Source organism: Homarus americanus, unplaced genomic scaffold (genome assembly GCF_018991925.1).
Source record: "Homarus americanus isolate GMGI-L3 unplaced genomic scaffold, GMGI_Hamer_2.0 scaffold39155, whole genome shotgun sequence".
Classification (NCBI taxonomy): domain Eukaryota; kingdom Metazoa; phylum Arthropoda; class Malacostraca; order Decapoda; family Nephropidae; genus Homarus; species Homarus americanus.
The window spans coordinates 11476476-11492026 of record NW_024737042.1 but is presented as its reverse complement, the minus strand read 5'-3'; the positions used below and the strand labels follow the sequence as shown (position 1 = coordinate 11492026).

The window sequence follows — 15551 nt, the reverse complement described above, 5'->3', positions numbered from 1 at the left end:
AGAGATGTATTTATTTATGCAAACACCACTGTACACAAATAATATAGTATTGTTAATATTGTAAAAAAAATTACTCTATAAATTAACAAAATAAAATGCAAGGTGAAGTACTCACCAGGAGATGCTGTCGCTTTGAGCTTCTGATACAGGCAGGTCAAATATTGATATAATGATACAGGATAGCCTGCTTTGTCCTGTACCATCTGCTGAGACAGGTGGTGTTAACTGTCACTCTCCTCCCCCTCCATGAAGGACAGACACGAACGATTTCCACCACCAATAACGAAGTGCTGGGTCATGGTGATGATGAGGCATGTAATGGTGTTGATGACAGCATAGGTGGTGGTGTTGATAATGACATAGGTGGTGTTGATGATGACATAGGTGGTGGTGTTGATGATGACATAGGTGGTGGTGTTGTTGATAATGACATAGGTGGTGTTGATGATGACATAGGTGGTGTTGTTGATAATGACATAGGTGGTGTTGGAATGTGTGGATGGTGTTGGGGTGTGTGGGTGGTGTTGGGGTGTGTGGGTGGTTTTGGGGTGTGTGGGTGGTGTTGGAATGTGTGGATGGTGTTGGGGTGTGTGGGTGGTGTTGGAGTGTGGTGGGTGGTGTTTGGTGTGTGTGTGGGTGTTGGGTGTGATGGGTTGGGTGTGGGTGGTGTGGGGTGGGTGTGTGGGTGGTGTTGGGGTGTGTGGGTGGTGTAGTGTTGTGGTGTGCTGGAGTGTTGAGTGTGGGTGGTGTTGGTGTGTGGGTGGTGTTGGGGTGTGTGGTGTGGGTGGTGGGTGGTGGGTGTGTGGGTGGTGTTGGGGTGTGTGGGTGGTGTTGAGGTGTGTGGGTGGTGTTGGGGTGTGTGGGTGGTGCTGGAATGTGTGGATGGTTGGAGTGTGTGGGTGGTGTTGGGGTGTGTGGGGTGTGTGGGTGGTGGGGTGTGGGTGGGTTGGTGTTGGGTGTGGGTGGTGTGTGTGTGGGTGTGTGGGTGGTGTTGGGGTTGTGTGGGTGGGCGGGGTGTGTGGGTGGTGTTGAGTGTGTGGGTGGGTTGGGGGTGTGTGGAGAGTGTGTGGTGGGAACGTGGGGTGGTTGGTGTGTGTTGTGGTGGTGTGTTGGGGGTGTGTGGTGTTGGGTGTGTGGTGGTGTTGGGTGTGTGTGGGTGGTGTTGGGTGTGTGGGGGTGTGTGGGTGGTGTTGGGGTGTGTGGGTGGTGTTGGGGTGTGTGGTGTGGGTGTGTGTGGTTGTGTGTGGGTGGTGTGGGGGCGGTGTGTGGTGGTGTTGGGGTGTGTGGGTGGTGTTGTGTGTGTGGGTGTGTGGTGGTGTGGGTGTGGGCGGTGTGGTGTGTGGATGTGTTGGATGTGTGGGGAGTGTGTGTGGGTGGTGTTGGGTGGTGTGTGGGTGGGTGGTGGTGTGGGGTGTGGGTGTTGAGTGTGTGGGTGTTGGGGTGTGTGGGTGGTGCTGGGTGTGTGGGTGGTGTTGGGGTGTGGGTGGTGTTGGGGTGTGGGTGGTGTTGGGGTGTGTGGGTGGTGTTGGGGTGTGTGGGTGGTGTTGGGGTGTGTGGAGTGGTGTTGGGGTGTGAGTGGTGTTGGGGTGTGTGGGTGGTGTTGGGGTGTGTGGGTGGTGTTGGAGTGTGTGGGTGGTGTTGGGGTGTGTGGGTGGTGTTGGGGTGTGTGAGTGGTGTTGGGGCACTGTAGGTAGTGTTCGGGATAAACAAAGAGTGCTTGGTGCTGATTGGCCGAGTGATTAAAAACATAGAGAACTGCTCTTGATCTGGCGTGAGTGGTTAGAATCCTGACTTTTAAGTCACTTTTCTATTTGTTATTTGTTTTTTAATTGCTAGAGCTCCAAGAATGCAAGCAAGATTTCTCTAATGAAACAGCGCTGTACAGGGTAGCGCTAACCGGGGGTATTACTGTATTTAATTTTGTCCTTTTTATTATTCATGTCCAATTTCTGATTTTACCAATATTAAGCTTGAAATTGTCTGCTTTTTTTGTTGTACTCTAATACTTATTATATTTATTTATTTATTTATTTTTATTTATTTTTTTGTTAAATGCAAGTTGTTTGTGGTGAGAACTATATTGCATAACTTCACATCTTCAGAAGTATTTCTTCCTTCTTTTTTCACAATTTTTCTTGTTTAAGTGAAAGAGCAACCAGTTTAACACAGAATGCAGTTGGTTTCATACAAAAAAATTAACCAGTTGTCGTAAAATCAACCAAAGGATAAAAGATACAGCACAGCCCTTCTGTGCCAAAAAGTCACAACTAGCCCTGTGTGTGGCAGGTGATGATGTTACAAATACACCGGTGCACGAAAGTGTTAAACAATGGTCCAAACTCAAACTAGGAAATTAGAATGGTGTGGGGGGGGGGAGGCTTCTCATCTATTTACCATTGGTTTGAAATTAAATCAGCCTGTACAAATACATGTACTGTACTGTACTGTATTTTATTGTACACTGATTCAACAAGTTATAAAGAAATAATTACTTTTATAATAACAAACAAATCGAAGATCTAAGGTATAAAATGAAGAATATTTTATTGAATTAATATAAATAAATACTGTACTGTACTGTATATAATAAATTGATTGATTATGTGTGGCTTGATCCTGTAGTAATATTCTCTTTATTTTGATAAATTCATGTGATTTTTCAGGTATCAGAAAAATTGGCAGAGATTATTACTGCTCTGGTTGAAGCAACGGACCAACGTGATAGTAGCAATTGTGATGGAGTTAGTATAGAAACCCAGGTAGCTCTGGAGGCTTTAAGAGGACTTGCTGCTCTCCTGCCACGTCTGCCGCAGGAAACTGTACTCCAGCACACACCTACACTCCTCATCAGAATCAGACTCTTTTCAGAAAAAGTAGGTTTTTTCAGTTAAAGAATTTACCTGTAGGAAGCACTGTTTATATGCTCAGTTTTATTCAATATAGTTATATTGGTCTATTCATGAAAATGCTGTTCTGTATTTTTAATTCTTCAGGACTACCATCAGTGTATTTTAGGAGGTGGGATGGGAAAATTTTTACAAAGTGATCACATTTATTATGTTTTTCCTTTAGTCTTCAGGTGAGGTGCGTGAAGCTGGCTTAGGTGTTTTACGTGGCTTGGCAGCATCAGTTGGTGGCAGTGAAGAGTTTCGAGAGCAAATTCATCTTCACCTTTTGGCATCATTAGTTCACTTGGCAGATCCTCATCCTCCAACAGTCGTGGTATATAAAAAAAATTTTTGTCTCTTCATATTACCAAAGAGTCATTGAAGCAGTGTTAGAGATTGTCAAGTTTGATTGCTTGGGTGGTCCATTGAATGCAACATTGATAGACTGATTAAAAAATAGTATGCCAGTACAGGTGTTGACCATTATACAATTGACTGATATGCGACTGATCAGTTTTATGATGTTAAGAAATTAACACCAAATAACGCTATGCAGTGGCTAAGATCAGATTTACAGTGGTTGCTGCCCAATTGCTTTTCCTGCATTGTCACTACTATGAAAAAGTGAAGTACTGTACAATAACTCGCACTATCCTAAGATATAATGTCTCAATCTCGGAATGGCATAACAAGTGCGACCCCGCGCAGGATGTGTGAGAGGCTCTGTCTGCCCCCAGTGACCTAGCACCTGAACCATGGGCGTGTGCTAAAGGGGGGGTGGCAAGAGGGGGCAGTTCCCCCCTGGATCAGGCTTGTGTCAAAATATATAAGCAACATATACTCAACAAAAGAAGGGGATTTAGAATCTAACAAAAACGAAGGAAAGGAAAAACCAACTACTAAAATATTAGCTCACTGAGCCTGACTGTGAGGGCTTACCTATTCCCTTGCCCCCCCCCCCCGCAGGTGGGTTGCCCTTGAGCTGAGCTGTTATCATGTCACCCAGAGGGTGGTTTGTGTGTAGAAGAAGCTATTCTTTGTACATAAAAAATATAAACTTTACCAGTAAATGTGAGGAATAATTCCAAATAATATTAATAAATAGATTAAAAGACAAAATATTGCATTGACATTTGACAATATACATAGTTTCCTTACGCAAGAGAGAGAGAACAACTGAGAGCGCCCCCCCACTCCACTCCCCCTCCTCTGCTCTGTGTGATAACTTCTGCGAATTGTAAGAAATGCTATTCTTTGTGTATGTTACAGTAAAAGAAAAATGAAGAAAATTATGCAAATCTGCCCACCGTTCTGTGATAACTCGTGCGCATGTAAGAAAAGTATTCCCTTTATGTTTTTCTTGGTATGTCAAAGTAAGAGAAACAATTGAGACCCTGCAATTGTGTGTAAATGAGGCAGAAAGTCAGATCAGCATCCTGGATCTTAGTCACAATTTTTTGATGCCACATGGCAGCAGGGTCTACCATTAGACAGCACATTCTGCTTCCAATATCTTCCCAGGCAGTAGTACCTCCCTGTTTGGTAGCTGCTTACTACCTACATATAACAGGAAATTTGAAATTGGGATTGTGACATATTCCTCAAAGGTCACATTCTAATTTCTTTTATAGGGAATTGTGCTGATTCAGTCATTAGGTTTTAATATACAGTATTAGCTACATAAATTTTGAGATTGTGTTAATTTTACTTGCTTTACACCCTCCATTTATGGTAAAGATGTTGTATATATCATGATATTATATTTTTAGATGTGCAAGAGTGCTCTGCAGGCAATGGGTCCTCACCTTGGTTCAGAAGCAATGAATGTAATGTTCCAGGATCATTTAATTCCCAGTGGTGCTCTGAACTACCACCAGTTTATTACTGACCTCACAAAGCACATGGTAAGAAGCTTTTCCTCATATTATATATTGTTCAAACATTTTCTCTACCACTCTGTTAATGTAACTATCATCTGTTTGTTTAGATTTCATAAGCAGTTTATAGTTATGTGGCAGATGAAAAAATATTGAAATTACAGTGGTCCCTCGGTTAACGAGCACAATCCGTTCTAGAAGGTTGCTCGTTAACCGAAACCATTGTTTCAATGGGTTTTTGGGTAATTGGTTCCAGCTCACCGAAAATTGCCTAAATTCAACAAAAAGGGTAGAAAAGTACACTTACTTTGAGGTGTGTATGTAGAAGGCTCCTGGATGATGATGATGATGGGAATTAGAATGGGGGTGGAGGAGAAGGGAGAAGAAAAGGCATTGGGGTGGAAGAGAAGTCACCCCATGGTACCATTTCACCCATAAAATTTTAGTTCTTTTGGTGTAATTCAAGATTATTTTCTTTAAATCAACACTGCACTGCATCATATATTGTCAATATGTAAAATAAATTTCAAAATGACCAATAATTTGCTTGGAAACACAGAAAAAAAGCATTTAGTTGAAGAGAGTCTCAAGCAAGATGTTACCTCCACTGAAAAGAGAGAGACTAACGCCTGTTTCGTGTGTTGCCAGGCTGGATGGCGTGCCAGAAACTAGCTTCTTTACCTTCAGTTATGTTCAATAATTGTTAAAATTACTAGAAAATTTAATATTAAACTTTTAAAATTCTTGAATACTGTAAACTTCTTGATATTTACTAAAATGGTAAGGAATATAAGCCCTAGAACTGATTACTGTATTGGCGGACAAATACTACAGCTGGTGGACCGCCAAATGCAAGCGAAAACATGTTCAGGTCAGCTCGTAAGAAACTCGTTAATCGAGGGATTGCTCGTTAACCGAAGTTAAGAATCTTATGGAAGGTAACTCGTTAAACGAAATCTCATTAACCGAGGCGCTCGTTAACCGAGGGACCACTGTATGTAAAAGTTTAGATTACATGGCCACTATACAACCTGTTATTAGAAAAGTTTTATGTACTCTTAATTGCATATTTATTACCATGTTTCAGTACATACCTAGGTATAAAGCTAGACGTCACTTTCTGGATTGAACAAAAAATAAGATTTTCTTCATTTTCATACCAAATTCCACAATGGTACCTGTGGCATGAAAATTCTCAAATGGAAATGGCTAGAGAAATTTTTTTATCGTTCATACACACTGATGCTGTAATCCACTTACTGTGTACAGTATTTGTTTGAATTAGGCTACAAGATGATATCAATAGGATCACCACCTTAGATCTAGTCACACCTTCACTTGCTCTGACGTAACGGATGGCTATTTTTTTTATGCACATGGTATACAGTGCTGCCATCCAGTCCTAGGTATTTGTTTTATTTTCTGCAACAGGTTTATATCATTTTGTATGAGTGCTCACTTTGCAGCGCAACTAAAGTTACTGGTTAGCTTGTAAGTTAGTTATGTGACCAACACTCTTAGCCCTATGGCCACATAATTTTTCTGCGCACAGATTGATTTTATTTATTTATTTTTTTATGATACAGGTATTTCTATACCACATAATGGATCTAGCTAGAATGAAATAAGTGGATGTTTCATTCTCAGGAAGAGAGTTGTCTGACAAGTATGCTTGGGAGTCACCAAATCTCCATGTAGTGTTCCATTATAGGTTTTTTGTTCCATGTTTCTTTAACTCCTTTGCTCCAAGGGGCTCAAATGGACATAAAAGTTACTTTACCATGTATGATCCATATTTCATTTGTACTGAACTTAGACTTACAATGTTTAATTTCTGTCTATAGAAATTTTTAGATTACATTCATGTTAATGAGTAACCTTATGAAATCTGGTATAAAGGTTTAAAATAATTATTTTTTAAGTTTAATAAATTTTTAGAACCTAATCATGTAAGTTAGGGCTTAGGGATTCTGCCCCGTAGGATTGCTGACCATGTACAGTAGGGTAGTACGATTCCAACTTGGTTATAACATGGAATCTGGATGAATCCACTATTTTTCTAATATATTGCTTATGTTATGCAGAAAACAACACATCTTTGTAGTATGCAAATCTTATAATAACAGTCCGACACCCACATGTATCACCAAAAAAAATAAAATTCCTACACTAATAATGTACTTAAAACACAATTAAACAACACTCACCACATCATTACGAACAAGTCTGGGCATCATCACATGTCCCCTTTGAAGCTAAGGGGACTTGAAGGTGGAGTGGAGATGCCACTCTGACTCCCACACAGGCTCTGGGGAGTCTCATGCCACTTCACAGTGTCAAGCTTCACCTCAAAGACAAAGTTGTCTTGGATGCCATGGCCTTCCCAGACATTTTCAAAGTTACACTGCTCACTTCACAGTCACATAAACAGATTGAATGATGATAAAGTTATTACGACCGGCACTGCTCACATTATATTCACAACAAAAGAGGCCCAGCACTTTACAGTCACAAAAAGAAGCAGAATTCACTTCACAGTCACCAAAACATAGTATAATGTGAACGTTAGTGATGTCCACTCACTGTTAGGCAAAAATAAAAAACACTCGTGATAAATAACAACATTGATACTGACCGATGATTGTTGACTTATACGATCACGGCCATGTTTGATCACCATGGAACAAAACTTGGTACTGTAGTTCACCGGGTGGCCGCTTGGCAGTGTGAGGGTCAATCACAGGTGAAAAGTGAGCCAAGAGATACATTCCGTATTCCGTGTTGACTGGATGATGACCATCGTTCATGCAATTTTTTTTTTCATAAATACGGGGTGATCTTAATACATCACCATCGTTCAAGCAAAATTGTTCTTTTGAACAATATGCTAAGCTCACTCATAATCTATTACTTGCCTTTCTTACAGATACAGTCGGCCCTTAACAAACGCGGGGGTTACGTAACAGAGATACCCGTGGATGTTAAAAATCCGCGTATATGTGCTGCCCCCCCCCCCCAAAAACAAACCTGGCCCCCCCCATGTCCTTATTTACCGTATATACCTGTGTGTAGTTCAAGTTTTTAAGACCAAATTATTTGGCAAAAAATTGGGGGTCGACCTCTAAACGGGTAATAGTTTCGTTAGGTTGAAAAATATTTACCAGTAATTACCAGTAAACAATGGAAACGATGCACCAACGCACCACCAGCTGTGAGTGTCGGTACAGTTGCCAGGGCAGATCTCTTGCGTCATCATAGCAAGCCCAAAGTAGCCAAATCCATGGTATGGTAGCACAGGACGATGTAAAACATAAAGTATTCATTTATTAAAGTTTATTTATAGATACTGTACATAAATTTTTGTTCATTACATTTGAAACATCAATCTTTGTTAATTAAATTTGAAACAAAAGAAAACTACGATACCGTATTTTCATTAAAATATTACATCACAAGTATATTTTACCTTAACTGTGACTGAATGAATATAGGTATTCTCAGAAATAAATATGGAAATATAATATTTTTGCTGGAATGACGTACATATTACAGTGGAAAGTGGGATAAAATCATGATGAAAACAATGACTTTTGCTTTCTTTCGTTATTCAAAAGATTTTACCGTAATCGCTTTTCGAATGGTTTTCAGTTAAAAAACTGTTGTACTCGTACTGTATTACAATAATATTCTATCCTATCATTAGCCTTATAATCCCACAACTGAAAACCATTCGAAAAGCGATTACGGTAACATCTTTTGAACGAAAGAAAGAGAAAGTCATTGCTTTCGTCACAATTTTATCCCACTTTCCACTGTAATACGTTCATCATTTCAGCAAAAATATTACATTTCCATGTTCTCAGAAATAAATGGCAGTTTTGTTGAAACGTAATGTACAATATTTAATATTAAAATGCAAAAATAGCTATAAAAACAATTAATACACCCATAATGTACTGGCTGGCATCTCCACTCGTCCCTGCTCCCGCGTCCAAGGTCACCACTCCTCCCAACTCGCTCCCTCCGCTCCCTCCTCCACCTCCTCACCGTCACTACTGCCAACAACGAACACAAATGTTTTGTGAATAACTGCACCTCCACTTCCTATGTACAGTACTGAACTGTACTGTGCTGTGCATTTTTACAAACAATAAACATGGCAAGAAAAGCTATTAAAAAAAAAGAGATAAAAATTTCACAGGACGGGGGTCATCGGGCTCATCGTCACTCAATTCCATAACGGGTGGTGAAGTGGGGGCGACGGTGGATTCAGCTGCTTCCTCACTGCCGCCAGTGATTGATGGTGTTAAATCTCTCCTTCGGTGATCAAAGAACATGGTGATAGGGAGTTGTCGTCTCTTTCTTTCATTTCTTCCATGATGTTTTTGTATGGAGCGAAAACGTCATCCATCCCTCGCATGAATTTCAGGGCACGCACCATGGAGGGGTCCATACTATAGGCCAGGTTTTTCAGTGCCTCAATATTCCTGGTCATCTCCTGCAACTTCTCCAACGTTATTTCTCGGTGCTCTTCCTCATCCTCTTTCCCTTTCGCTTCCTCTTCCTTGCCTGAGTCTACTAACTCCTGTAGATCCTCCTCGGTCAGCTCAGTGTCGTGCTCTTCAATTAGCTCCCTAATCTCGTCCTCTGCCATGTCCTGGAAGCCTTCAGCAGCCACTTTCCTTGACAGTGCCAGGGTCTTTCTGAATATTTTCATTAAAATCCATCAAAATCATTTTCCTTGTCATCGTCTTAAGCACCAAACAGCTCCTCCCAGTCTTCTCCTTGAACAGGGCTAGAGGGTACGTGTTTTTCGAATCGTTTTCAATTAAAAAAATGTTACAGCACATGTATATTTTACCTAAACTGTGCCTGAATGAATATATTCTCAGAAATAAATAGTAGTTTTGCTGAAACGTGATGTATTTCAGTGTAAAATAGGATAAAATACATGACGAAAACAAAAGACTTTACCTAACCTTCCAATGTTCAAGAGATGTTACTCGTTTTTTTAATAGTTTTCGGTTAAAATACTGTTATATTACAATGATATTATATTCATACTGTGCTTGATATACTACATTCACAGAAATGAAATATTTTTGCTGAAATGACGTAAGTATTACAGTGGAATGTGGGACAAAATCGTGACGAAAACAATGACTTTTGCTTTCTTTCGTTCAAAAGATGTTACCGTAATCGCTTTTCGAATGGTTTTCAGTTAAAAAAACTGTTGCATCACAAGTGAATTAGGATAGAATATTATTGTAATACAACAGTTTTTAACTGAAAACCATTCGAAAAGCGATTACGGTAACATCTTTTGAGCGAAAGAAAGCGAGTCATTGCTTTCGTCACTTTCCACTGTAATACGTACGTCATTTCAGCAAAATATTACATTTCCATATTCTCAGAAATAAATAGTAGTTTTGCTGAAACGTAATGCATTTCAATGTAAATTAGGATAAACTACATGAAAACAAAAGACTTTACCTAACCTTCCAATGTTCAAGATATGTTACTCGTTTTTTTAGTAGTTTTCGGTTAAAATACTCTTATATTAGTGATATTCTATTCATACTGTGTTTGATATAATACATTCACGGAAATGTAATATTTTTTCAACTACAATGCTGATGTCAACACAAGCGTGGTTACAGCGAGACTGACTGAGTGAGGGAGAGCTATGCAAGTGTGTGTGAGGTTGCGGGAGCGGGCGGTGTCCTGTGTTCGGTGTCGCGCGCGAGTTGAATGACGCGCGATTTAAATGTACTTCAATTACTTCAATGTACAGAATATTCCTCCAGCGGGGCAATCCGCGTATTTGCAAGTCTGTGTACAGTGACCCCTCGGTTAACGAACTCAATCCTTTCCAGAAGGTCATTCGTTAACCGAAAAGTTAGTTAACCGAAACCATTGTTTCAATGGGTTTTTGGGTAATTGGTTCCAGCTCACCGAAAATTGCCTAAATTCAACAAAAATGGTAGAAAAGTTCACTTACTTTGAGGTGTGTATGTAGAAGGCTCCTGGATGATGATGATGATGATGGGAATTAGACTGGGGGTGGAGGAGAAGGAAGAAGAGAAGGCATTGGGGTGGAAGAGAAGTCACCCCATGGCACCATTTCACCCATAAAATTTTAGTTCTCTTGGTGTATTTCAAGATTAATTTCTTTAAATCAACACTGCACTGCATTATATATTGTCAATATGGAAAATATATTTCAAAATGACCAATAATTTGCTTGGAATCACAGAAAAAAAGCGTTTAGTTGAAGAGAGTCTCAAGAAAGATGTTACCTCCACTGAAAACAGAGAGAGACTAACGCCTGTCTGGTGTGTTAACAGGCTGGATGGCATGCCAGAAACTAGTTTCTTTACCTTCAATTATGTTCAATAATTGTTAAAATGACTAAAAAAGTTAATATTAAACTTTTAAAATTATTGAATAGTATAAACTTCTTGATATTTACTAAAATAGTAAGGAATATAAGCCCTAAAACCGATTACTTTATTGGCGGACTGATACTAAAGCTGGTTGCCCGGTCAGTGCAAGCGAAAACATGTTGAGGTCGGTTCGTAAGAAATTCATTAACCGAATTTTTGTTCGTTAACCGAATTGAAGATCCTTATGGAAGGCAGTTCGTTAACCGAGGCGTTCGTTAAACGAGGGGTCACTGTATTATAAACCCGCGTATGTTAAGGGCCGACTGTATTATAAACCCGCCTATGTTAAGGGCCGACTGTATTATAAACCCGCTTATGTTAAGGGCCGACTGTATTTCCTCTTTTATTGTCATATCTTTCTCATAGCTTTGTTTTGAGGCCAGTGTCAGATTGATTAATCAAGAGCAGCCATTAATAAATCACATTTTGTATAGATATCAAATATCCATGTATGTTTTATCATTTCCCGTCTTCTTTACAATTTATTTTTTTTATTTACTTGTGACACAGGTAATGGATCTGAAAGATCGCATGGGATTTTTCATTCAAGCTGCTTCATCATACTTCAAAAGTTCAGAGTCATCTCTGCGTCGTGCTGCTGCTCTGTTGATCGGTACTGTACTCATTCTTTTTCAGACATTGTGTCACTTTTCATTGTTTTTATGCGCTTGTTTTAGGATAAAAAAAATATAATAATAGGTATAGAGACAGATGCAAGCCGAATGGACTGGCAGAGCTTCTTTTTTTTCTCTCTCTCATTCCATGTTATACGCTGGCCTGGGTGTTGTAGAAACCCTGCCACTTATCATGTGTTGGAAGATATTCTACAGTTGGGTTTCATTTTTAAGTCACAAAAACTGTACCTACAGTATAAGCTATACAAAAAATCTCAGATCATTTTACACGTGGGGAATTAATCCTGAAATCCCGTTTTGTAATCAAACCTGGATTGGGTGACTGATCCTACGGACTGCTAAGTCTATGGGGCTAAAATCCTAAAACTAGTCAACAGGAGCAGCTAGAACTAATCCAAAATTTTTTGTGACTTTCAGCAATAACCAGGACAATTTAAGTTGGCTCCTGGAGGTAAGAAGTGTCATTAAAGTAGAGGGCTAATGAGTTGTGATGTTACATCATGTGCACCGTCTGACAGCCTGTGATTTCAGTCCCAGTTAACTTTGTAACATACCCCTGGGAGGAGGAAGTTGCCCAGTCCAGTTTTGTGTATAGAATAGGAGTTCAAGATCAGAAGATCAGTTCTTTTTGTTTTTAACTGATGATTGTAATGGGACACTCCAATTGTTCAAAGTCAGCTTGACATGAGGGTTAAGGCCGTCATTAGGTTATGGGTCATCCATAATTGAGAGGTTTGGGTCTTGAAAATCTGACAGTGGCTGGGTAACTACAAATTGCAGTAGAATTTTGAAAGCTTAACTCTTCACCAAGTAATTTCACTGGGTGTACCAGGCACCCACCACAATACTGGATACCTTGAAATGCTTCTAGTGTGACTGGGTGAGGAGCTGCATTGGCATCAGTTGTTATTCTCTTAAAAATGCATCGAGCCACTAAACTATCATGCCTCATGGCAGCGATGAACTTGGTCATAGGTGTTCATCGAGTTGGATCTTACAGATAATTCACCTCAGCCCAAGGTCATGAAATGGGATATTATATTTAAATCCTTTATTTTTATCACTACAGGTAATCTGGTGTACCACAGTAAAGGCAGTGATGAGTTAAATGTATCAGCAGTCAGCCATGGCCTCTTGTACCTTCTTCGTGATCCAGACTCATCAGTGAGAACTGCTGCTGCGATTGCTATTCCACTACTCTACAGACATAATAATCTTCTCTAATGTAATCAAAAAGTGAGAGGTTTTACAGGTATCTCTATTTCTGTTAATGAACAATATCCATCAGATACACCGTATCATGAAAAAAAATAATAATAGCTATTGTAAATCATAGCTACTGTAAATCCTTCACAACCTTGTTAGATCAACACCTTTTAAATTTGATTATTATTTACCTGAACAGATTATACAGTAATCTTTCTATTAAAGATCTGTAAATGATTAATATTAATCTTCGTTATATTTGTACCTGCTAATCAACATTTATTGGGAAGATACTGCTATAAATTTCTTACTTTGGACATTCATGCAACCAGTGGCGTGTCGTGAGAAATTGCTAGGGTAAGCAAATGACGCTTTCTTACTTGTAAAGTCACGAGATCTAAAAGAATTCTTTAGATCACAGACTGTATGTGATCTACTAAAGAATTCTTTTAGATCTCGTGACTTTACAAGTAAGAAAGCGTCATTTGCTTACCCTAGCATTTTCTCACGACACGCCACTGCATGCAACCATGCACTCATATGAGATTAAAATTGTAACTCTTAAATAAGTTCAGAGTACTGTATGTACTGTACTGTACTGTACTGTACATTTCCCTGAGTAAAAAAACAGGTACAGTACTACTGTATATTCCCCAGATTCATTGCAGTTGCAAAATATGTTGAGAATGTAAGAATATATCTGTAACTTACTAAAGCTTTTGTAATGCGATACACGCTCACACAAACATATTCATATAGTATATGCATGTACGCACACACGCACGCAAATTTCTGTACCTTACATATACAGTACTGTAGTTACAACATGAAATTCCTTACATATTTAGTCCGAATATGAACATTATAATGAATATAAGGAAAATGGGTAATGCCACAAGACCCTGTACAATAGCAACAAAAAATATGATGACTGAGCACTGTGCCCTTCTAAGTCATCAGTCTACTCCTGAGACCACCTGCACTTTTGCTTCCCTACCACCTTTCACATTTTTTTTTATTTTTTGGTCATGTCTTCCAACCATTCAAAAGAAGTTTTAAATAATAGACAGGTTTAATACACACATTAAACCTAAAAACAAAAAACACTGCATTAACATTCACTTCCATAATTTTTTTTACTTCTTGGATTTGGGCTGGAGGATCCCCACTCCAAAAGCAGACCAACAGACTGACTTGTCTTCATGGTACTGTAAATTTTGATACTGGTATGATTTAATTTTATGGCTTTATGTGTGGCTGGATGAAGGGCCCAGCCAGGCAGGCAGTAACATGGTGGTGGAATGATGAAGTAGACAGAGCAGTAAATGAGAAAACGAGATTGTATGCGGCCTGGCAGATGGGTGATGACAAGGTGGAGTATCTAGAGGCCAAGCATAGGCCCAGAAGAGAGGTTTACGAGGCTAAGAAGCAAGATCAGGACACATTTGTGGATATGTTGTAGAGTGCAGATACAAGAGGAGAGCTTTTCAAAAAAGTTAGGTAAATAGTGAATAGAAACAAGGATGTTGTTAATGAGTAGTGTGTGAGAAATAACCATGGTAATGCAGTCGTTGATAATGTGGAAGTCAAGGTTGCCTGGAGAAAATACTGTACTACAGTTTATTTCTGAGTGGTGGTGTAGAAATGGAATAGAGGCTGCCTAGGGGTGATAGATCCAGTACAGGAACCATGATCAAGGATTGAAAGAGAATGGGTGAAGAAATTAATTGGCAAAATAAAGAATGGAAAGGTGGCTGGAAGCTCTGGGTAGTTGCAGAAATACTGAGAGTACTAGGCAATGTAGGCATGTTAATGGTGACCAAATTGACTACTGGAATCATGATGGAATGTACTGTTCCAGATGACTGATTGTGAATACAGTATAGTCTTCATTTACTCGGTCAATTGAACCCGTGGAGGTTCACGTAAAATAGAAACGCGTAAACGAAATAACAGAACATATGGGATTAATTAAAATAGAGACTGGGCCGACCCCCAAACTACACTTTTTCCGACACAATACGTATGTTGTAGTAAAAAGAACATCTTAATTTTATGATGGTATGCACACACAATTAATATTTAAGAGAAATACAGTCGCCAGGTTAATGTCCATTTAAATAATGGACTCAACTCCCCCTCCCCCTCTTCCCACGCTCGCTGGCTCCTCCCTCTCTGAGAAATGTTTGGGTGAAAACAAAAGACTTACATTTTTAGTAATAGATAATACCTCAGACTAAAGTTAGGATAATATAATTGACATTGCTGGATTCCTTGAATATAAACATCATATTTTGCACAAACGAGAAAATTTTTGCTCTTTATAATAAAATTCTTAAATTAGATCTAAAATTTGTATGTCTAATGCAAATTTTAGGATGTTTATGTTTAAATTAATCACCATCTTATAAGAATTCCAGCAATGTAAATTATATTCTGGCTGGGTAATTTCCATGAATTTTATGAGCTAAAACAAATATCTTCAGTAAATAAGCAAAT

General features: G+C 39.2%; 1 protein-coding gene across 2 annotated transcripts in view; it reads left to right on the top strand.

Moving 5' to 3' along the window:
- The window catches only part of LOC121872719 (maestro heat-like repeat-containing protein family member 1), a 225743-nt gene extending 212444 nt beyond the window's left edge, over positions 1-13299 (top strand). For both annotated transcript variants that reach the window (XM_042375729.1, XM_042375730.1), the window contains 5 exons: positions 2664-2873; positions 3073-3222; positions 4658-4792; positions 11722-11824; positions 12916-13299. In XM_042375729.1, coding sequence (XP_042231663.1) covers positions 2664-2873; positions 3073-3222; positions 4658-4792; positions 11722-11824; positions 12916-13070 — 753 coding nt within the window. In that variant the 3' untranslated portion in view covers positions 13071-13299. The remainder of the gene's footprint in view (positions 1-2663; positions 2874-3072; positions 3223-4657; positions 4793-11721; positions 11825-12915) is intronic.
- The last annotated feature ends 2252 nt before the right edge of the window (positions 13300-15551 follow it).